A 23,387-nucleotide genomic window follows, 5' to 3' on the forward strand; every position below is an offset into this window, starting at 1 on the left:
AGCCTTGTGGGGCATGGGGGGCTGGAGGGTACAGGAAGGGAGCCCAGTCCAGGGCCTCACTCTTGTCAGACTGGAGCAGAGGGAATCAAGGAAGGCCTGGGACTCACAAATGCCAGCTTGCAAAGGATAGAGAAGAGAAAAAAAATCTCTGGGCCTCTGGCCAGGCCCCTTGGCTGTTGGGGGCACCATCCCGGGGACCAGTGGCCTTGCCTGGTTCCCCTGAAATAGGCCCTGAGTGCTGTGGGCTCCATGCAGCAGGACCTGTCCCCCGCCCCCTTCCGTATAATCTTTGTGTCCTGCTGCGTATGCGGGTTGGGTCCTTAGCACTCCGGCTTAGCCGGGACCCCTCAATTCCTTCTGCGGCCAGTAGAGGGCTCAGCGGGCTGGAGCTCTGTCCAAGGTGCTGAGGGCTGGAAACACACTTGGGGTTCCAGGGACCTGCCGGCGGCCTGCCCCCAAGACCGTGCGGCACAGCCTGAGGCCTGCCAGGTGGGCCCCAGCCCTCACCTGGATGCGGTCCGGCACGCCGGTGCTGTCCATGCGGCTGGCCACGTTCACCGTATTGCCCCAGATGTCGTACTGAGGCTTGCGAGCCCCGATCACCCCGGCCACCACGGGGCCGATGTTGAGCCCTGCAGGGGACAGAAGTCGGCACGTTCTCTTCGGGGCTCAGACCAGCGCTCGCCCTCACTCTCATCTCTCCCTCGATGCCCAGCGGGTTCTGCTTGGCCTGAAGACAGGCTTGGCCCCGCAGCTCCCGCCCCGCCAAGCCAGACCACAGAGGCCTGTTCACGCAGCACCGCTCCCGTACGTGTGCCACCCAGGTGGCCGCCCCTGCCAGTGCATCAGCAGGACCACCCTCTTCGAGCACCCAGGGACGTGCCACATCATCCGGTCGCCTTTCCATAATCCTCCTTCTCAGGGGCATTTCAGTTTTCACTGCCACTTCAGGCTCCGCGTACCAGAGCCCCCCTTCTCTTCCTCCTCACCTCTGCTGCTTCTTTCGGGGGCACTACCATGGTAGCTCCTCCTAACCCACGGTCTCTTCCGTGTCCAAGTGGGCCTCCCCCGGGCGTCTGAGCTAGGGCGGGCCGGGATGTCGCCAGGGCCCAGCTCCAGAAGCAAGGCTGCTGCCCTCCATGTGGGCTCCCTGCCTCACTCCTGGCACTTTTGCTCTAATCTCCCCGACGTCCTCCCAGTCTTGCCCACACCAACCCCGATCACCCTGCCACTCAGCATCCGCTGTGCTGGTTCCCCCACCTCAAGCATCCTCCCTCCTCCCCAGGCAAGGACCTTCCCCAGCACACCTGGCTTAGCTGATGTGGTCTAGACAGTTCCTGCCACGTCTCCAAGCCCCTGGGCTCTCTCCCCTCTTGCCCCAGAAACTCTCACCCGGGGCTGCATCAAGCCCCACCGTTGCATGAGAGGGAGGACCACAAACATAGACCCTTCCCTCCACAGCCCTCCTCCTCGGTCCTGCCAGGCCACATGCGGCTTTTTACCCCACCTGCTGCCCCCAGGCTGGACTGGCCGGAAGCCAAGCTCACCGATCTTCATCTGAAAGTTGTTGAAGGAGTGCTCATTGATGTACTTCATTTGGTCCATGAGCTTCATGGCAAAGTCAGCCAGGGCTTTGATGTGGGTCTTGCCCACCTTGTCGTATGTAGAGTCATTGAGGCCTGAGGCGGCCATGTAGGTGCTGCCAATGGTCTTGATCTTCTCCAGCTGCCTGAACCGATCCTCGCTGATGATCTGGATGGAAGGAGGCCAAACCTGGGTCACCACCAAGGCTGGGGCACTGAGGTCTGCGGGGAAGGGCAGCAGCATGGCCCCTCATAGCCCCTCGGTTCGCACAGGGGGCCCGTCTCCACGCTAACGTGTGAGCCTGACAAAGCAGACCTCCCAGGGACACATCCTCATCTTTGTCCAGAGAGACACCCTTCCTCTACCTCCAGGCCCAGCCAGAAGCCTGCCCAGACGCACTTCAGCCAACGTGAGTTACCTGCTGCCCCAGGAGCCGCAGGGGCTGTTTCCACACAGCCTGGCCCCAGCCCCATCCTCCTCCCCAGGACCTGCAATCCCGCTGGGGTTGATCCCCTCACGCTCATCACTCGGTGAGCTCCCAGGGTCGAAATGCCCTCCTGGGCACAGCAGACCCAGTGCTGGGCACACACCGGGTACTTGCTGAGGGTGCTTGTTTGTGTTTCTGCCCTTGCCGTCAAGGACTTTGCATCATCGTCCTTCTTCCTCCCTTGGCCTAGGCCCTCCTTCCTTGGACTCTCTCGAAAGCCAGGCCCCGACCCGGCGCATGCCCAGCCCCAGGTGGCATGAGAGAAACAGCAGCGAATGGGGAGGACTGGCGGGATAGCCGGCCAGGGTCTCAGAAGCCCCCTCGGTCACCTACTGGCTGTGACCTCGGCTGAGCCGCGTCTGTGGACCTATTTTGTCCTTTGTAGGAGGCCAGGGGCCTGTCCTTGGGTGCCCTGGCGTCCCTCCCGCTCCAGGGACCCACGCACCCCCCACTCCCCAGCCGCACCTCATCAAAGTCAGCGATGATTTCATTGAGCAGCCGCAGGCACTCGACACCCTCATTGTTGGCCTCAAGCTCCACGTAGAACTCGGAGAAGTTGGCGATGGAGGCGAACATGACAGCCACGCACTCGCACGACTGGTAGTAGAGCTCGTCGTTGCGTCGCTCGCGGGCCAGGAAGTGGGCAGCCACGTCCTTGGGCAGGATGTTGTGCAGCAGCCGCCGGTTGTAGGCCTGCAGCTCCTCCATCTCCTCCTTCTCCTCCGTGGCCTAGGACACGGCACCGGCCGGTCGGAGGGAGGGGTGCATAGGCCGCAGCCCCGGGCTCCCCCACTCCTCCCCGGCTCCTCCCCGCTGTCCCCACCTCCCGCTCTCCGCGAGGAGCAGCGACAGCAGGAAAGCGACACGCGTGTTCGCACCCACTGGGCCTGCCCGCCCCTCAGAACACGACACGCGGGAGGGTGCTGGACCCAGGGCCTGGAGGAGAGGCCGAGCACAGCCTGTCTGCGCAGAGCTGGGCCGACACGGTGGCTACGGGGCTGGTCCCAGACCGCACCTCCAGTGGCCCTCCGGCGACCAAGCGCTCCCCCGCTGTCCCTTTCCCTCTTCCTATCAGGGAGCACCGTTTGAGGAGGGTCCCTCCTGCAGACCGACCCACGGGAAGATGACCCAAAGCCCTGCCGCTCCCCCCCGGTTCCCCCAAGGGCAGGCGTGCCCCAGGGCCAGGAGGTGCAGATGCCCCAAAGGGCCACCTGGGGTGGGATGGGGACGTCACCACTGATTTTGGTTCTCCCCCACTTTCTTGGGTCTGGGAAATCAGGCTTTGTGGTCACTCACCCTCCAGGTTAAAGGGACAGTGCAGAGCTCTGGAATCAAGTGGCCAAGAGTGGCTCAGGCTGAAGCGCAGAGGTGCAGGAGCCACCTGACCAGAGTTCATGGGACACAGGGGGTACAGAGGGCAGTCTGCTGGCTTCCTCCCCCTTGAGGGCAAGCCAAGTGGCCCCTTTAATGGAGAGTGACCATGTTGGCAAACAGGCGGGTAAGGACCACTGCGGGGCCACTGCAAAGGTCTCGCCAGCCCTCTTGGACCCGCCCTAACTCAACGTGGAGGCCTATCTGTCCGGCTGCAACAAGGACCTCCACCAGGGCCAGGGCTACTTCCCGGCTCTCCCGGTGGGTGGCAGCTGCTTTAGGGAAACTGCCAGCACCCTCGCCGGAGGCCACGGGACCTGGGTCTAGCAGGAGCAGACAAAGGTCAGGGACCCCAAGGCTCAGAGGCCCAGCCTAGCCTTGCACCTGAGCTGACGGCACCACAGTCTATCGCTCCTACGGTCACTGGAAACATGGCTTCGAGAATGGGGGTCGCACCTACGGAAGTTCCTGGGCCCTGGGACGCCAGGTGGGCCCAGCAGGCATGTGCTATCTTCCAACCCACGTGACCTCTGCTCCTGTGAGGCTCCCTCGGGCCACCCCCTCTTCATCACCTGGGGCCACCGCCCCTAGCTCTGAGATGGTCCACGGCCTGGGACCCAGAAGCCCGCCAGCTCCTCTGATCAGCCCAGCAGGTGGCCGTGGAGGCTGGGGCTGGGACAGTGGGAGCAGGGCTACTGCTGGGAACACAGGCCAAGACCTGCCCAGAACTCTGAGCACGCTGCCCTGAGACATGATGCTGGGCCGCTCCCCACGCAGCCAGCTGCTTCTAGGACTGGGCTCGGGCCGGGCAGGAGGGTCCAGGGGTCCAAAGCCCCTGCTGATCCTAATGAGGTCACTGCCCTGGGGGACGGACAAGAGTCGGCTCTCGCGACAGCGGAGACCCAGCGGTCTGGCCAGGAGCAGGCCCGATCCTGCCTCAGGCCTTCCCCCGTCCCTGTCGGTAAGTCACACACCCACTACGGCCAGCGACCCACACGGGCTGCTGGGTTGACTGGGGTGGGGTGGGGGGCAACGGATTATCACTCACCCATCCCAAGGGCCTGTGTTCAGGTTTTTGCTTACTGATACATATTTGATGTTGTTCCCCCTCCCAAAAGCCCTGGAGGACGGGACAGGGAGGGACAAGTAAGCATCATGAGCCCGCGGCTGGGGCTCAGGGGAGAGAGGCCGACGCACCTGGCAGGTAGGGACGTGCTCACCGTCCCACCCTCCCACCTGTGTGCAGGGGCCTCTGTTGCCTGGGCACTGGGTGGGGGTGGTGAGGGAGCCCCCGGCTGTTCTGCTCAGCCCCGGCCGGCAGCCTCTCACTGACCCTGTGCATTCAGGGGCTGGACAGAGACCTGGCGTGGGGGGGGGAAAGGTCCCCAAGACAGGCTGAGTGGCAGCCTCACCCTTCCCTTGCTTCTGCCCGTTTCTCGAGGTCTCTGCAACACAACTTAGTTGCCCATCAGCAACCGTCTTGGGGGCCGGGGACTCCCTGGGGCTCCCGTGGGAGGTGGGGGTGTGCGCACGTGCGCATGAAGTGGGGGGACGTCAGCCCCGGGTCCCGCGGAGCCTGGTCAGCCCTTAGGAGAGAGCTGGAGCCGCGGGGGAGCCTCCCCAAAGGAGAGGGCGTGAGTGAGCCAAGAGGAGGCAGGGAGGCGGCAATGGGAGCTCAGGAGGTGGGCCTCTCGGCCCCCCCACCCCGGCATTCCGGCGCACAGAGCTTCCTCGAGCCCCCGTGGGGGACCGCAGTGGGCAGCGGGGCGGCTGGATGCCCCCACCCGTAACCGAACTCGGGGCCTCCCGCGCCAGCCTGAAGACTTGAATCTCAGCGTTAACAGGCAGCTGAGGATGGAGGCGGCCCGCGTGGGTTGCGGGTGAGCTGGAGGCCGAGGCTGCCCCCAGGGGAGACGCCGTGCGCGCCCTCAGGACCTTCTGAGCCCCCGGTAGGTAACAAGCACCCCACTGCCCTTGCCCCGGCCACCTCTCCCCAGGGCCAGGGCGAACCACCGTCTGGGTTTCCATCCTCCCCTGGAAGATTCACGCCAGTTGTGGCCCCATAAGCCCTGCTCAGAGGCCTGCTGGGCCAGCTCCTGCACTGCAGCCTCGTGACACGGTGACACGGGCAGTGCGCACCCCGCCCTCCTCCCCTCCTGCGCCACCCCCCGGCTCTGGATGTGCCCACTAGCGCCTGGCCAGTGTCTGCGACTTCACAGCGTGTCCCTGGGGCCCATCAAAGTCCCAGCACTGTCAGGGGGCGTTGGACTGGAATAAGCTCTGGGGTTTTGCCTCTTGGCTCCAGGGAGCAGGGAGCGGACCTGCTGGGACACGGGGCGCCGGCTGGTGGGGATGAGGCCTGAGCGGGACACCCCAGCAGTGCCTTAGTAAGGCCCAGCCAGCCCAGGGATGACCGTGCTCACGTGCTCGCGCCTCCCCAGCCCCGCCCCGGGCCGCCCACCTGCAGTTTCCAGAGGAAGTCCAGGCGGGCGGTGGACTCCACTTGCTGGGCATGCAGGTACAGGGCCAGCACGAAGACGGAGATGATGATGGGCGTCACCACCTTCAGCGCCACCTTGGTCGCGTGCTCAGGGCTGCAGGGGGCGGCAGATGCCCTGGCACTGCAGGCAGGTCCAAGCGTCCTCGGGCCTTTCTCTTCCTCCCACTACGCCCCCTCTCCTCAGCCTCCTGCTCATTCTGCCCGAGGCAGTGCCTCTCCCGGGAAGCCTTCCCGGCCCGCAGCCCCGTCGCAGCGCCCGCTCGCACCCGGTGCCTGATGCCCTCCTCTCCCCGCATCACTGGGAACCTTCCCTCTGGTCTCATCGGGGGATCGGTGAGGCCCTTGTAAAAGGCCGTGTCCATCCCAGGTCTCTCCCAATAGACACGACAGGGCCGTGGGCACAGTAACAAGGGAGCCGGGCAGTGACCCCTCTGGGCTTTGGGCAAGCCTCGTAACCTCTCTGAACCTCAGTTTCCTAATCTGCAAAAGGGGATCACAACGGCCACACTTTAAGAATTAAAGCTCCTGTATACGAAACTCCTTGTATACACCCACAGCAGGAACCCCAAGACTGGCAGCTAATAATGGCTAATTCCACTCCTGTGACCGTTATTAATAACTGCTCTTCATGGGAGCTGCTGCCCAGGACACCCGGGGGCTCGGCCGGGTAAGCAGCTGACTCTTGATTTGGGCTCAAGTCATGGTCTCAGGGTCCTGAGATGGGGCCCCGCACCCAGCAGGGAGCTTACTCCAGGTGCTCTCTCCCCCTCCCTCTGCTCCTCCCCTCACCCCCCTACCAGTTCTCTCTAAGCGGCAATAAAAGGCCACTGTCCCAAACCCTGGTCCCGGTCCCCAGGAAAGAGCCTGGACCTTGAGGGCTGCACAGCCTCGCTGCCCAGCAGCAGCCCAGCGCCGAGCTTACCCTGCTTCTCCGGGAGGGAGGGTGGCTGTGTGAGGGGGTCCCCGCCTCCCGTTCTCCTGTGCCCCAGTGCCCACCTGCTCCTGGGGAGAGCCTGAGGCCAGACGCTTTCCGATGACGCCCATGCAATGGCCCGCGGGCCCTGCAGGCCCAGCTGCTGAGCCTGCAGGGCATTGTGCAGCAGTGGGGACCACCCAGGGGGAGAAGGGCCTCCACCAGTTAGACCCCTTGGGACCCGCTGAGGAAGCGGCTGCTTTGCGCCCCCCCCCCACCCCGCAGGCTGCTGGCCGCCAAGGCCCGGAGCGCTGATTCGGACAACTCGGGGGCACACACTCACCACTGCGAGGTCCCGTTGTTGTTGTTGAAGTCTCTGTGGACAGGAACGGGGAGGGCTGTTTGGGGCTGCCCTCTGCGTGCGCCCCCACCCGCCCAGCTCTGCTGCCCCCACTCCTGGACCCCTGCAGCACCCCCAGCACCCCTTGGGATCCACCAATACCTTCAGGATGGGAGGCTTGCAGAAAGACCAGCCCCCCCCGCCCCCGGCCACCAAGACCGCAAATCAGGGCAAGGGGGTCCCCCTTCCCTGAGACCCGGGGGCCCCCCAGCACCCCTGCCCCGGGGCAGAAGCCAGCCTGCCTCCCGCCTCAGCATCGTGCTGCCTCCGGAGGCAGCAAGACACGACCCCCGTGCTGCCCAGTGCGGTGGCCGCAGCCACGTGTGGCTCCTGAGCCTTCGCACGTGGCTGGTGCAAGTTAAAACATCCCGTGGTGTCTAACAGATACCAGGTTTTGAAGAATCAGTGTGGGGGAAAAATGTAATGTGTTTCATTAATGATTTTATATTGACTGCAAATTAGTATTGTGAATGTGTTGGTTAAATAAAAATATTAAAAGTGCAAGTTTTGCCTTTCTAATATAGCTACTAGAAAATTTTTGAATTACACGCGTGCCTCGCATTATGTATCTCCTGAGCAGCGCCCCAGAGCCAGCCAGGGCCTCCCAAACGAGAAATGACCTGGGGCGGGGGGCGGAGAGGCTGGCAGTGGGGGGAAGGAGCCCATCAGAGGGAGGAGGGCCTAGACTGCCTCCCCTCCTGGCCCTCCTGGCACAGCAGCCTACACGGCCCCTGGGGCCACGGCCTCCCCGCTGTCTGCCCACAGCCCCACTCGGCCACCAGGAAGGGCGCCCTTGAGTCCTAGATCCTTCCCTACGCCTTCCTTTGCTCAGGTGACACTGTCTTCGCCAGAAAGTGGCGTTTCTGACCCTGGAGTTATCGCCTGTCTCATCCATGACTGTACCGCGCTCTCCGGCTCGGCACTTGGGACACGTAGGCCCTCAGTGAATGCTTTTGGATGAATGGATACAAGGATGAGTGGATCTCTTCCTATAACTTGGAGAAAGCACAGTTTGCTGCATTTTTCTCAAGGGACACAGACCTGTCACTCGCATTTTTTGCACTTCCTGGTGTGTGTGTGTGTGTGTGTGTGCGCGCGCGCACGGTGACAAGAAGGGTACTGACACTCGGCACCTTACAGACGTTTTACTACTATGGACATTATTCCTGTTTTACTGGGAGTTAGATAGCCTGGGGTACAGCCCCAAGCCTGGTGCCTGGAAGTGGGACCCAGTGGCTCACCCTCATAACCAGGAGCCTCTGAGCAGTGCACAGACTACCCAACTGTCCGTGGCAGCCCTGCCTACTTTGCTGGGCTGCTAAGAGGATGAAAAGGGACAATGTATATCCCAGAAACCACAAAGGTTTTTTTCCTACTCCACAGACCTTGCTATCCAGCTCTGTTGAATCTTGACTCCTCTCTGGGCCTAAGGTGCCATAGACAGATGGAGCTAAATGAAAATAGCTCATCAGAGGCTGCCCTGAACAAATGAGGAACAATTCACTGAGGCCTGAGGGCAGGAAGGACAGCAGGACCTAGTCACCCTGAGGCCAGCCCCCCCGGCCCCGTACTGGAAAAGGGACGGCGGAGAAGGCCACACTGCGGTGCTTTGCCCGGGTGGTCAGCTGGGGAGCCACAGAGCAGCCCCTTGGCAAGTCCCCTGCGGCCCAGGCTCCCAGCCACCCACTGCCCTGGTCTCCCTGCAGGGCCCCAGACCCGGTGGGGAAACCGAGGCGGGGGGCACCTACATGGCGTTGGCAGTGACCAGCAGGTCAGCGTTGTCAAACAGCGTGACCCGGGGCACCTCGACGACGAGCACGTATATGAGCTCAATGGCCAGCATGAGCACCAGCTTCCCGATGCAGCTGATCTGCAGGAACACGGAGCAGGCCAGCAGGCTGAGCAGCACGCTGTAGGTGAAGTACTGCGGACAGAGGGCAGCGGCCTTCAGCGCCCCGGCCTGGCCTCCCCAAACCCTGGCCCCCCCGAGCCCCAGCCTCCCTGAGCCCTGGCCCTGGCCCCGGCCTCAGCCCCAGCCTCCCCCGGCCCTGGCCTCCCCCAGCCCCAGCTCCAGCCTCCCTGGCCTCCCCGAGCCCCAGTCTCCCCGAGTCCCAGCCTCCCTCAGCCCCAACCCCAGCCTCCCCCAGCCCCAGCCTCAGCCTCCCCCAGCTCCAGCCTCCTGAGCCCCAGCTCCAGCCTCAGCCTCCCCAAGCCCCAGCCCCAGCCTCCCCCAGCTGGAGCCTCCCTGAGCCCTGGCCTCCCCCAGCTCCAGCCTCCCCCAGCCCCAACCTCAGCCTCCCCGAGCCCTAGCTCCAGCCTCCCCCAGCTCCAGCCTCCCCGAGCCCCAGCCGAGCCGCAGGTGAGGACTGGTCTGAGGATACTCCTGCTCACACAGACTTGGGATGTGACGTGAAGACGCCTGGGCAGCTACCGGGGCGGAGGGGGTGGGATGCGGCTCTGGGCAGAGCTCCCGGGCACAGGCAGGAGAGCCCGATGGTTAGAGCAGGGCTCCAGGCCAGGCAGGCTTGAGGTTTACCCTGATTTATTACGGACTGTCTGTGCGACTTGGGCCGTTGGGCCAACCTAAGCCTCCGCGTCCCCATCCGCAGAACCCCCGTGCCCCAGGCTCTGCTACGGTGGGGTGCAGCCATGGCACGGCTGGCGCCCCGAGAGCTCTGGGGACAGAGCGCCCCAGCCCCTGACCTACAACCTTAAATCCAAAGCTCTGAAACCTGACGGTGTTTCACGGCTGATGCGGTGGCAAGGCCTCAGCTGCCCTTATTTGGTGGCAAACCTGCCCCAACTGCCATGCTGCTGCTTATTGTCTTTAACCTGCTTCTTGAGACTCCGCGTGTACTTCGCTGCCCAAATGTTATGGTCCGTCATGACCAGGTGCGGCCTGGCCTACGCGCGGGTGTGAAATACCCTCTGGACGCTGAGAAGCTCCGCAATTCCCAACATACCCGACCTGGAAGGCTCGGACGGGGCATTGGGGCCCTACACGACTTGCCCCGGGGAAGTCCCTGCTGGTCGCCAAGCCTCAATCTCGGCCTCGGACAACAGGGGGGCCGCACCTCAGGCACCAGGGGTGCCTTTCGGCTCCGTCCCGGCGTGTCAGCAGCAGCTTTGCTCCTCCTTGCGCACTTGGCAGCCCTACTCCGGAGTCGGCTCCGGGCCTCCCTGTTGGCTTCCGCTGCCTCGGGCTGGAGGCCAAACGGCGCCGGAGGACGCTCCCAGGTTGGACCCTCGGGCGCCCTAGACGTGCAGGAGCCCAGCGAGGGACCGCACAGGGCCCCGGGAAGGGGGGGCGGCCTCCCGCCGCCGGGCGGACAGGGGCAGAGGACGTGGGCAGCGCCACGCAGCTCCTGCAGCCCCAAGGTCCCAGCCCGCCCGGGGGCGGCCCAGGCTTACAGCTGCTGTCCCCAAGGGCCCTGGCGTCCGGGTGCGCCGAGGGCTCCGCAGCGGCACCAAGCCGGTGGGACCGTGGCAGGGGGACGCCCCTCCCGAGCCAGACCCAGCAGCCACCGCCAGCGCCCCCCATCCCCTGGCTTCTTCCTGAAGCCGCCCCCAAGGGGCGAGTCCAGGAGCAAACAGCCTCGGGCCGCGGCTCCTGCGGGCTCCGGCTCTGTGCGAGAGACAGAGGCCGGGAAGGCTCGTCCCCGAGGTGGGCAGAGGCCCCCGCGCCATGTCTCCCTTGCCCCTCCTATGGGGCCAAGGATCGGGCTCCCTCCCAGGGGTTGGGGGAGTCAGGCCGGCACCATGACGTCCCGGGGGCCTCACTGTGGTTCTGGACCTTTCCGGGAGTCCTGGGAGCTGGGTGAAGGTTGGGGCCACCTCCCCGGGAAAGAGCAACAGCAGCCATCATCTCGCAGGTTCTGTGTGAGTCCCGCGGGCGGCTGGGGCGGGGGTGGGGGGCATACAGGGCATGGGGGTGTGGGGGGCAGCTGGGACATGGGGGTTGGGGGGCATATAGGGCATGGGGGTGTGGGGGCAGCTGGGGCATGGGGGATGGGGCAGCTGAGGGGTGGGGGCAGCTGGGGCGTGAGGGGTGGGGGTAGATGGGGGGTGGGGGGCAGCTGGGGCGGGGGTTTGGGGGGCAGCTGGGGCATGGGGGTGGGAGACAGCTGAGGGGTGGGGGGCAGCTGGGGCGTCGGGGGCAGCCGCACACGGAGCGGACACCTAGGCTAGAGGCCCAGCCCAGCTGCTCTACTCGCTGGAAAAGTGCTCCCTGAGGAGGAGGAGGTGGATGAAGCACCCCATAAACCATAGGCACTCAATGTATGCCGCTCCCTGAGGGTTCTTGGCCCCAGTTTTTAACCCCAATGACCCATGGGTCCGACGAAAACGTTCCAGCTAACGATGAGGGTGATGGCAGGCCTGGCCCCCACCCCCCCGGCCCACCTCTGCCTCGGAGGCAGACCTGTGCCCCGGGTTAAGACCAGATCCCAGCCCCAGACGGCCGGGGGGAAAGCCCTGGTATGTGCCTCTTACTCACTGCAGGACCTTGGGGGCTCCCCACCCCGGGCCTCACTTTCCCCATATGGAAAGGTCTCCACCCGCCGGCGCTGCAGGGCCGCTGTGCCGTTGGGTTCCGGCACCCGGCCTGGGGACCGTCCACGCGGCCGGCAGGGTGGCTCCTCCGTGGAGAAGGCGCCCGGCCCGCGGAGCGAGAGTCTGGGGGCGGGTGGGGGGTCCCCGCGTGCCCCCCGTGCCCAGTACCTCGGGGAAGTTGCAGCTGGGCCAGGGGCTGCCGCAGAAGCCCTGCTCGTCGCCCAGGCTGAGGTTGGCCGCCGACGCCGCCACGTGGCACGCGTTGACCCGGCTGGTGCTGATGTTGTGCTCGTCCGCCAGGCAGCCCAACAGGTCCTCGGAGTTACACGTGAACTGGGGGCGGGAGGGGGGCTCAGTGTGGGGCCCAGCCCGGGGGCGGGGGGAGGTGCAGCCTGACACTGCGGGGGGCGCCGAGCGGCTGGCCCTGCCCTGGGGGCTTCTCAAATGTTCTGGGGCCCCCCAGCCCTCGGAGCCAGGAATTAGAACCTGCGTGAGGGGCCTCAGCAGCCCGGTGCGACCGCAGACCTACCATGTTGACGAAAGCTGACAGGAACACCAGGGTGATGGTGAACACCCCAACCAGGGTGCTGTTGGTCTTGGAGCGCACGATCTTCCTCGAGAGGCTCTGGAGCGGGGCTGGGAAGAGCTGCCCCAGGGCAACAGGGAGGGAGGGAGACAACAGAAGGCGGTGGCGCCTCTGCAAACTGCCCCGGAGGAGCGGCCGGCAGCTGCCCTCCCCTCCACCTCGGTCCCTGGGCCGCAACCCCCTGAGCTCCCTGAACACACCCCACCTGGTGTGCCGCGCACCTGCCCCTAGGACGACGGCCGGGCGTGGGCCTGCTGAGGAGCTCATGGCTGGGAGAGGCAGGAGGGGAGCAGAGATGCTCTCTTGACCCCCCAGAGCAGAGGGGAAAGCTGGGGGACGCGCCACCTGACTGCTGAGCCGGTTGGGACTACGGTCTGGGTGGGGGGGACAGTAGGCGGCAGCTGGGGAGGCCTGCAGGGCCCCAAACTCGCCCAGGGAGGCTCAGAAGGCTTCTGCGCGGGAGAGATCTGAGTCTGGGGACTGGGAGGACCTGGGGCCTGGAGGGAGGGGACGGGCTCGAGAGAAGGGGGCAGAGGAGCTGTGAGCAGCAGGGTGGGGCCCTGCACACACAAGCTCAGTGACCCTTTCTTCAGGACTCTCGTGGATCCGTTCCTCATCTACACCTTTCTACACCTGCTTCCACTAGACAAACTGCACGTCCACTCAAAGACCCATTGCAGTCCTGGCAATGAAACGACCCCGTCACCACAGCTGCCACAGTTGGCTTTGTCCACCACGTCCTCCGCACCTCCAAAGCAGCCTAGATTTAAAATGATGTTGGCAGACACAGAGAAACTAAGGGGTGCATTTGGGTTTCCTCTGCCCTCGATGCCTCCCGGTGAGGCTGGTCGGCTGCCAAAATGCCAGGTGTTGGATGGAAACCCTTAAGGGCAGAGGATGGTGGTGGAAAAAGCACTGGGTCGGGAGCCTGGAAGGTTCTAGACAGGGCTTTTCCTGCACGACCCTCAGCAAGTCACTTCCTTCTCTGAAGGCTTCCCATCTGTAGGATTCTCAGGGCCCTGAGCATCTGTGTATGTCAGACTACAAGGCTTATCCATCCTCCCGTGCTGACAGGGTGGTCACACAAACAACAAAACAGGCAAGAGGACACAGTGTGACCGCTATGCGACTGCTCATTCCCACTGCAGGAGGCTTGTGTGCTCCACGGTTTCCTGCTAGCAAGTACCGGGACCTTGGTCTACTGTTCCCCTGCTGTGACCCACACTCACTCTGTGCAGAGCATCCACGTGGGCCTGTCACATCTGCCCCATGGGCTCTGTGAAGCCGACACTAACATGTTAATGTCACTGCTCTTGCTGTGCTAGGGGTAATAGAATCCTTTGTCTCTGACCCAGAGTCTCATGTCTCCTGCCAGCATCCATGACAGCGTAAGGCTCGTTTACCAGCTTGCAAGTAGGGTGAAACCAAATCTCAGACCCTTTAGAGTTCTTGCCACCAAGGAAGTGCCCTGCTGACCCCTCGGTGCTGGGCTTTGAGCTGGGTGGGCCTGTTGGGAAGCAGTATATTTTTTCCACCCAAATCCCCTTCCGCCCTTCCAACAAGGCCACCTCCTATTCAGCAGAGGAAAGAGGGGACCATAGGAAAGGACAAACTACAGTTGATAGAGGCCTGACAGCCTTCACGCCATATGCTGGCCAGTGAAGACCTCAGATTCCAGTGGGGTGCCCCCCCAGCACAGGTATGTCCGTGTATCATCAAGTCTGTGGCATTATTCCAGAAAAACGCTTCCTTTTAGAGTCACAAAGACGACAATCTGATTAAACCACTTACATAGTAGAAGGAAACCTATGTGCGATTTGGAGAGCACAAGCTTCAACGAAAATCCTGCTTAGTAGACATGGAAAATAGAATATTCCACTCAATGGAACAGAGTGAGAGTCTAGAATTAATCCCTTACACTTATGATCAATTGATTTTGACAAAGTTGCCAAGGTAATTCAATGGGGGAAAGAACAGCCTTTCAACAAATGTTGCTGAGGCACCTGGATATTCACACGCAGAAGAATGATACCGGGCCTCCACTTCACATCACACACAAAAATTAACTTGAAATGGATGAGAGACATAAATGTAAGAGCTGAAACTATAAAACTTGTAGAAGAAAATATGGAAGCCAATCTGTGTGACTTTAGGTTGAGCAGTAGTTTTTTAGATTTAACGCCAAAAGCACAAGCAAAAAAAAAAAAAAAAAATTAGTTGGAGGTCATAAAAATTAAAAAATTTTTGTGTTTCAAATAACACCATCAAGAAAGTAAAAAAGGTGCGGATATTGAAAAATCGGGACCTCTATGCATTGCTGGTGGGCACGAAAAATGATGCAGCTGATCTGGAAAACAATGTGACAGTTGCTCAAAAAATAAACATTGAATTATCATATGATCCAGCAATTCCCCCTTTGGATATACACCCAAAAGAATAAGAAAGCAGAGGTTTGTACAGATATTACAGGCTCATGTCCACAGTAGTATTATTCACAATAGTCAAAAGGTGGGAGACCCAAATGTCTATCTATGGACAAACAAGGTGGGGCATAGCCATCCAGTGGGGTTCAGCCTCAAGGAAGGAAATTCTGACCCGATCTACAACACGGATGACACCTTAAAGGCAGTGTGCTGAGCGAAAGACAGTCACAAAGGGATAAGTGCCATATGATTCCACTTTTTTATTTTTATATTTATTTATTTATTTATTTATTTATTTATTTATTTATTTATTTTGATTCCACTTCTTTAAAAAAAGATTTATTTATTTGAGAGTGCAAGTGAGCAAGCACAAGTGGGAGGGGCGGAGGGAGAGGGAGAGAGAATCTCAAGCCGACTCTGTACTGAGCACAGAGCCCCACGGACCCCTGAGATCATGACTTGAGTGGAAACCAAGACTCGGGTGCTCAAGCGACTGTGCTGTGCGGACACACTCCCATATAGGATTCCACTTTTACAAGATACCTCGCATAGCCAGACTCAGAGAGATGGAAAGGGGTGGTGGCCAGGGGTGAGGGCAGAATGGGAAGTTACTGTTTAATGGGTATAAAGTTTCTGTTTGGAACAGTGAAATTCTGGAGATGGATGGCGGTGACGGCCGCACGACAGTGTGAATGCATTTAATGCCGCTGAACTGTACGTTTAAAAAAGGTTACAATGGAAAATTTTGTATTATGTACATTTAAAAAAAGATAGTGAAGCCCAGAGAATGGGAGAAGATTGTTGCAAACCGTATATCTAATATGGGTTTTGTAACCAGAATGCAGTAATCTCGTCTTATCCATCTTACTTCAAGGCGCCACCGCCCACCCCCGCTCCAAGTGGATGCCGGAAATTGCAGGCAGTCCTGAAATGTGTGTGTGTGTGTGTGTGTGTGTGTATATGCACACACTATGCTTTTTCCTGCACATACACACTTATGATGAAGTTGAATTTATAAATTAGGCACAGCAAGAGATTAATAGCAATAATAATAAAATTGGGCAATTATAGTGTGATAAAAGTTACGTGAATGTGGTTTCGCTCTCAAAATATCTTATTGGATTCACCTTTCTGCTGGTGATGCGAGATGATAAAATGCCTACGTGATGGGGCAAGGTGACGGGATGACGTTGGCACTGTGACACAGCGTGAGGCTACCACTGACCTTCTGACAGCCCATCAGAAGGAGGACCACCTGCTTCCAGGCCAGAGCTGACCACAGGCACGAAACCACAGAAAGTGGAACTACAGATAAGGTTTTACTTTACACGAAGAGCTCTCACAACTCAACAATAAGACAAATAACCCAATTTAAAGATGGGACAATGAGGGCAGCCCAGATGGCTCAGCAGATTAGCGCCGCCTGCAGCCCAGGGTGTGATCCTGGAGACCCGGGATCGAGTCCCACGTCGGGCTCCCTGCATGGAGCCTGCTTCTCCCTCTGCCTGTGTCTCTGCCTCTCTCTCTCAATGTGTCTCATGAAGGAATAAATAATATCTTTATTAAAAAAAAAAAGATGGGACAATGATTTGAATAGACATTTCTCCAAAGAATCCATAGAAATGGCCAATAAGCCCATGGAAAGATGTTTGCCATTAGTCATCAGGGAAATGCAATTCCAAAACATGAGGTACCACTTTACACTCACTAGGATGGCTGTAATCAAGGAGTCAGATAATAACGAGTGTGGGTGAGGATGGAGAGAAATCAGAACCCTCGTAACACTGCTGGTGGGAATGCAAAATAGCGCAGCTGCTTTGGAAAACAGGTTGGCAGTTCCTTAAAACGCTACACACAGTTATCATCTGACCCAAGACTGTACTCACAGGTATTTACCCAAGAGAACTGAAAACGTAAGTGCATGTAACAGCTTGTTACAAACGATCCCAGCAGCACTATTCCTAATAGCCTGAAAGTGGAAACTTCCTCTGATGACTGGATAAACAAAATGGGATGCATCCACACGATGGAACATGTGGCCAAAAAAAAAAAAGGAATGAAATGTTGTCACTCGGTACCACGTGGACGAACCCTGAAGGTATGATGCTAAGTGATAGAAACCAGTCTCAAAAGGCCATGTATTGTAGGATTTCAGGCAAATTCAGGCAGACAGGAAGTAGAGTTTGAGGCTGCCAGGGGCTGTGGGGGGCAGGGAAGTTACGGTGACAGCTAAGAGGTCAGCAGGTCCTCGGGATGACGACAGTGTGCGGGAATTAGTGGTAATGGTTACGTAACTTCACGAAGGTACTAAAAACCCTTACAATTTCGTCCACCTTTACAAAGGTGAATGTTCTATACGTGAATTGCATCTCAATAAAGCACGTATCAAAAAACGTACTCAAGCTCGTACTCGCTGTCTGACCCTGGGGAAGGCATCCAGGGCTCCGGTACCTTGGGAGATACCAAGGTACCGGAGAAGACTCGATGAAGACTCGATGAAGGGAAGCATTTTAAAGTGCTTTGTAAAGCTGTGAAATTCAACAGAAATTTTAGTTAATATTTGCATTTTTAAAGAGCTACGTTGCCAACAGGAATGAAAATCCTTACTTCCTACAAAAGGAATCTATTTGCTTCACAGCTGGGGAAAGTGTTCTGGCTCTGGCCCGAGGAGCTTCGTCTGAAAAGGTACAGCAGATGGTTCCTAATTTTTGCTTGAAATTTTTCCATTCCATCCTATCTCCCTGACCCATGCTACTCAAATCGTTTCGATCCTGATCACCCTATCCATCAACTGAAGGGTTTATCATTTTGCACCCACCAGTAAAATTTAGGCAAAGATTAGTAAATGCTAATAGAAGGTGGCTGGGGACCAGGATACGCGTGTGGGCCTCCTGGTGACGTGAGACCTGGAGCCCCACAGGGGCCGCCTAAAGTTCAGGAGAACTGCAGGCTATTTTTAAAATTCAATCCAGGGGCGCCGGAGTGAGTGGCTCAGTTGGTTAAGAGTCTGCCTTCAGCTCAGGTCATGATTCCAGGGTCTTGGGATGAAGCCCCACATCTGGCTCCCTGCTCAGAAGAGCCTGCTTCTCCCTCTCCCTGTGCTCTCTCACTCACTCTCTCAAATAAATAATCTTAAAAATAAAATACAATTTAATCCAGAATGTAGTTTTAACATCTAATGGATGACTGACTCTTTTTTGGGGGGGGGGGTGTTTATATATGTATATATTTTTAAAATTTATTCTTTATTAGTTTCAGCGGTAAAATTTAGTGATTCATCAGTTGCATATAACATTGTGTCATTCGGGATCCCTGGGTGGCGCAGCGGTTTGGCGCCTGCCTTTGGCTCAGGGCGCGATCCTGGAGACCCGGGATCGAATCCCACGTCGGGCTCCCAGTGCATGGAGCCTGCTTCTCCCTCTGCCTGTGTCTCTGCCTCTCTCTCTCTCTGTGACTCTCGTAAATAAATAAATAAATAAATAAAACAAAAAAAAACCCATCGTGTCATTCCATCAAGTGCCCTCCTTACTGCCCATCAACCGGTTACGCCATCCACCCACCCCCTTCCCCTCCAGCAACCCTCAGTTTGTTTCCTAGAGTTGCGTGTCTCTTATGTTATGCCTCCCTCTCAATTTTCATTTTATTTTTCCTTCCCTTCCCCTATATTCATCTGTTTTGTTTCTTAAATTCCACACATGAATGAAATCGTATGGTATTTGTCTTTTCTCTGACTTGTTTCGCTTAGCATAATACCCTCTAGTTCCATCCACGTCATTGCAAATGGCGAGATTTCATTCTTTCTGATGGCTGAGTAATATCCCCATATATATATAATTAATCCCCATATATATATTTATATATATAATATATAAAAATATATAAACCACATCTTCTTTATCCATTCATCAGTTGATGGACATCTGAGCTCTTTCCATATCTTGGCTATTGTGGACATTGCTGCTATAAACATTGGGGTGCAGGTGCCCTTCTGAATCCCTGTACTTGTATCCTTTGGATAAACCCCTAGCAGTGCAATTGCTGGGCCGTAGGGTAGCTCTATTTTTAACCTAATGCACTAGCTTGCTACAAGACGATTTCTCTTGTCATCCTTTAAAAAGACCTGCTCTTGACTTTAAAACCTCAGGCAGGAACCCAGGAATTGCTGTTTTGAAATCTCCAGAAGCTCTGACATCCTGCTCTGGAATCAGTTTTTAGAGTATCTCATCTCCTTAATCAAAAAGTTCATCTGCATGTTTTCCCTAAATCCCGTCTTTACCAATCCCAGCGAGGATGGTAAAACCCTTCACCTGGGATGGATCTTCTCACAGGGACGCTCCACAGCTGCAAGCAGATCCTGGAAACCATTTTTTACAGCAGGAGAATTGTGCCCGTGCAAACCAATTACTCCAGGGCTGCTCACTCACAATTACAGCTCAGAAAAAGAATTGATTTTTAAAAAATAAATTCCAAACCAGTGCATTCCCAGTCTCATTAATTCAAATCAATGCAACATGAAAAACAGGAGTGGGGACATAATTAATAAATCACGACTGAGGTGAAGGGCAGTTCTGACCCTGGCCTCTCTGAGAGCCTCCAGGCAAATCAATGATCAGCCTGGGGCCCTGGTTCCCTGTCTGTGATGTGGGGTCAGGGTGTTGCAGAGATGAAAAAAAAAAAAAAAGTGTTGAAATCTGATGAGAGAGGGAGCGCTGGGGTGGCTCAGTCAGTTAAGTGTCTGCCTTCGGCTCAGGTCATGACCCCCGGGTCCTGGGATCAAGCCCTGCATCGGGCTCCTCCCGCTCAACGGGGAGTCTGCTTCTCCCACTCCCTCTGTCCCCCGCCCCGCTTGTGCCCTCTCTCTCTCATGCTCTTTCTCTATAGTAAGTAAAATCTTAAAAAAAAAAAAAAAATCTGATGAGAAAAAAATCTAAAGAAAAGAGTCTTTTTGACAAGAAACTAATTTTAAAAGGCTACTGCTTTTCAAAAATTTTTTAAAGATAGGAAAACCTGAGAGGCCAACCAAGGCAGGCAGAACTGACCAAGCTCCACACCACTGCCCTCCCTGGGGTCAAATGGACATATTAACAAAGGCAGTGTCTTTGAGAAGGAGGATCATGGGCTCTGGAGTCAAGAACCACTGGGGCTTCCTTTTTTTTTCTTCTAAAGATTCTATTTATTTATTCATGAGAGACCGAGAGAGAGAGAGGCAGAGACACAGGCAGAGGGAGAAGCAGGCTCCCTGCAGGGAGTCCAACACGGGACTCAATCCTGGGTCTCCAGGATCAGGCCTAGGGCCAAAGGCAGGTGCCAAACCCCTGAGCCACCCACTGGGGTTTCAACCCCAACTCTAGCACTTCCCAGCTCCAAGGCGTCGGGAAAGCTGCCTAACCTCCCCTGCAAGACGAGGGGATAACCTGTAATAATCTCACCTTAGAGGCGGAGGAAGCACAGCTCAGTGGCACAGCCAGGGCCCAACCTTTGACTGCCGGACTCCAGACCCCGCAGGGACCTGAGCTGTGTCCCCCAAACGGAGAGTCCTCTGTCCCCAAAGGAACACGAGTCGGGCCCCAACACACCGTCTCCCTGACAGCGTGAACCCCACATGCAGGCGGAGGGTGAGTGTGGGGGCTCTGGGCTCATCACAGGAGAGAAGACACCACGCGGACTGCTGTGTAGTGAGACCCCGCTCCAGAGCCTGGGGGAGCAGGGAGGCCGGGGCGGTGGAAAGGAGAGTCGGCAAAGCGGGGGGACTTGGCGAAGCCGTGGAGGCTGCAGGGGACAGGAGGCTTCTGGGGACGTCTCGGGGCGCGCAGAGCCTAGAAGCGGCTCTGGTGGCAGCTCCCAGGAGCCCAGGCAGCCGGCTGCCCGTGGGAGGCGAGCTGAGAGGGAGGCAGCCGCCGGGAGGATGGAGGTTTAGACACACGCATGTATGTACCTGTGCGCACACGCTCCCGCACACGCGCGCACACGCCAAGAGCTGTGCGCCAGGTATGACCTCCGTGCCTGTCTGCTCCCAGCCCCCGAGATGCAGTAAAGGGTCCAGGCCAGGATGTGGGGAAAGGAGGGAGCCAACCTCCTCTACCCGTTTGGGTGCTGGGAGCGAAAACGCTGGCGCTGTCAGAAGTAGGCCCGGCTGCCTCACCGGCCGAGGGCAGGAGCCACAGGGAGGCTGACGGACCATCAGGGGCGCCTGCAGGGGGAGGCGCTGTACTCCGGGGACGGGAGTGAGCTCACCATCCCCGGGGGTAATCAACGGAGGCTGGCCCAGCCTCGCTCGGTTATCATACGGGATTCCAACTTCACCGCTTTGGCCATTTCCAATGTGAGACTCTGAGTCTGCGGACCCTACGTGATGGCCGGGAGGGGTTCAGCGTGGGTCTTTCTTTTCTTTCTTTCTTTCTTCTTTCTTTCTTCTTTCTTTCTTTCTTTCTTTCTTTCTTTCTTTCTTTCTTTTTCTTTCCTTCTTTCTTTTTCTTTCTTCTTTCTCTTTCTTTTCCTTCTTTCCTCTTTCTTTCTTTCCTTTCTTTTTTCTTTCCTTTCTCTTTCCTTCTTTCTTTCTTCTTTCTCTTTCTTTTCCTTCTTTTCTTTTCTTTCCTTCCTTCTTTCTTTCTTCTTTTTTTTTTTTTTTAAAGATTTTATGTATTTATTCATGAGAGACACAGAGAGAGAGGCAGAGACACAGGCAGAGGGAGAAGCAGGCTCCTTGCAGGGAGCCCGAGGCAGGACTCGATCCCAGGACCCTGGGGTCATGACCTGAGCTGAAGGCAGTTGCTCAACCCCTGAGCCCCCCAGGGGCCCCTCAGCATGGGTTTCCTTAAGACAAGCAGCTCCGGGGCCCCGGGCAGCATGGGTGCTGAGGGAAGGGAGGAGGGATGTGCAATTGCACGTCACTTGGACTGGCCCCGGAAGACAAGAACCACTCGAGGGATGATCCTGAGGGCAAAGCATCCCAGAGACAGCGAGGCCCTGAAGCAGTGAGGCCCGGAGACCGGGGTACCATCTCGGGGTGTGTGTGTGACCTGGGCCTCACCGTGTCACGAGAAGCTCAAACAGGCCGCGACGCCACAGCCATCGGAGCGCACAGTAGCAAGCCTTCCAGAACCTTCCCAAGGCGGGGACCCAGGCCGTTGTTCCCTGACACTCAGCTATGACGACTAAGCTGATTCTGACAAATTCAGGCGACGCTGTCTTCACATTTGTCTCTTCAAACAGGGTAAAATACGGACACTTGAGCAGGTCGGTCCAGTTGTCCGGGGCACGCGGGGAAGCAAACGGAGCGTGAGGAAGACCCGAGTCTCAGCCGCCGGGCCTGGGCCGCGGGTCACTCAGGAGCTGCCGTAGCTCCTCAGAGAGCCACGGGCCGTGGCTGCTGGAAAACCATGGAAGGAGGAGAAGTCTGGGCGCCGGCGAAGGGCAAAGGTCTTCAAAGGGAAAGGAGGACGACAAGGGAAATTCCAGTGGCGTCAGCTCCGTGGCAGCACCTTCGGAAAGGCCATAAAATCAATATTCAGGGCCGGGCCAGGCCGCTGCGGGGACGGGGAGGCCAGGCCGCCCTCGGAGAACAGGCCCTGCCGCATCGCAGCGTGCAGGCGGCTCACCCGCAACACGACGGGGAGGGAGGATCTCATACTACGAACAGCTCCGGGGGGTCCGCTCCCCAGGAGGGGATTGCTGCAGAGAAGAGGGTGCACCAGAGGGGGAGGCCGCCAGGAGCTCAGGGCGGGCATCGAGGCTCCCGGGCTCCCGGCCCGACGGCAGCTGCCACACCTGCCACACGTGCGAAGCCGCCCAGGACGGTTTCCCTAGTGCAACTGTCTATGGAAGCTCCACCCTGCAGGGCGGAAGCGGCCTCGCCCAGGGGACCGTGGCCTCAGAACCGTCAGAAAAATTGCTGGGCTGGATAAAGGAATCGAGAATAAGCTTATTGCGTGTGACACTGATGACAAAATAGAGTCAATGAAACACGAGCAGGATGATTTCCATAAATAATCTTCAACGGCAGCAAAGAAGAATTCACTGGATCAAAGTATGAACTCAAGGGCAGCCCCCGTGGCTCAGGGCCTGATCCTGGAGACCCGGGATCGAGTCCCGCGTCGGGCTCCCTGCATGGAGCCTGCTTCTCCCTCTGCCTGTGTCCCTGCCTCTCTCTCTCTCTGTCTCTCATGAATAAGTAAATAAAATCTTTTTTTTTTTTTTACAGTATGAACTCAAAATGGCCAGTTCAGGTGGGGAAATGAAGCTTCCTCCCTCTCCTCCTCCTCCCCTACCACCAGATACGTGTGCCAATTGGGGAACGCAAACCGGAGGAAGTCGGGGTTGTTCAGGTTTGCTGAGGCAGCTCACAGGAAAGAGAGAAATCCAGGTTCTCGTGTTAGACTTGTAGACTCCGTATGGCTTTGATCCTAACTTGAATAAGCTAGTCAAGTACCTCAAACAATGACTTTGCCTCAATTTAGGACTTACATTTTTTTTTTTTTTTATGATAGTCACAGAGAGAGAGAGAGAGAGAGAGAGGCAGAGACACAGGCAGAGGGAGAAGCAGGCTCCATGCACCGGGAGCCCAACATGGGAT

The 23,387-nt window shown here is 57.8% G+C and overlaps 1 protein-coding gene across 5 annotated transcripts in view; it reads right to left on the reverse strand.

The window, feature by feature from the left end:
• The window catches only part of ADCY5 (adenylate cyclase 5), a 147,938-nt gene that overhangs the window by 3,078 nt on the left and 121,473 nt on the right, over positions 1–23,387 (reverse strand). For 3 of the 5 annotated variants that reach the window (XM_072725187.1, XM_072725183.1, XM_072725172.1), the window contains 8 exons: positions 12,336–12,452; positions 11,975–12,139; positions 9,004–9,179; positions 7,199–7,231; positions 5,904–6,036; positions 2,537–2,800; positions 1,548–1,752; positions 508–632 (listed from right to left, as the gene is read on the reverse strand). In XM_072725187.1, the coding sequence (XP_072581288.1) occupies positions 508–632; positions 1,548–1,752; positions 2,537–2,800; positions 5,904–6,036; positions 7,199–7,231; positions 9,004–9,179; positions 11,975–12,139; positions 12,336–12,452 (1,218 nt within the window). The remainder of the gene's footprint in view (positions 1–507; positions 633–1,547; positions 1,753–2,536; positions 2,801–5,903; positions 6,037–7,198; positions 7,232–9,003; positions 9,180–11,974; positions 12,140–12,335; positions 12,453–23,387) is intronic. The other 2 variants (XM_072725186.1, XM_025990189.2) reach the window with 1 other exon arrangement.

This window comes from Vulpes vulpes, chromosome 1 (assembly GCF_048418805.1).
Source record: "Vulpes vulpes isolate BD-2025 chromosome 1, VulVul3, whole genome shotgun sequence".
In the NCBI taxonomy this organism is placed as follows: Eukaryota; Metazoa; Chordata; class Mammalia; order Carnivora; family Canidae; genus Vulpes; species Vulpes vulpes.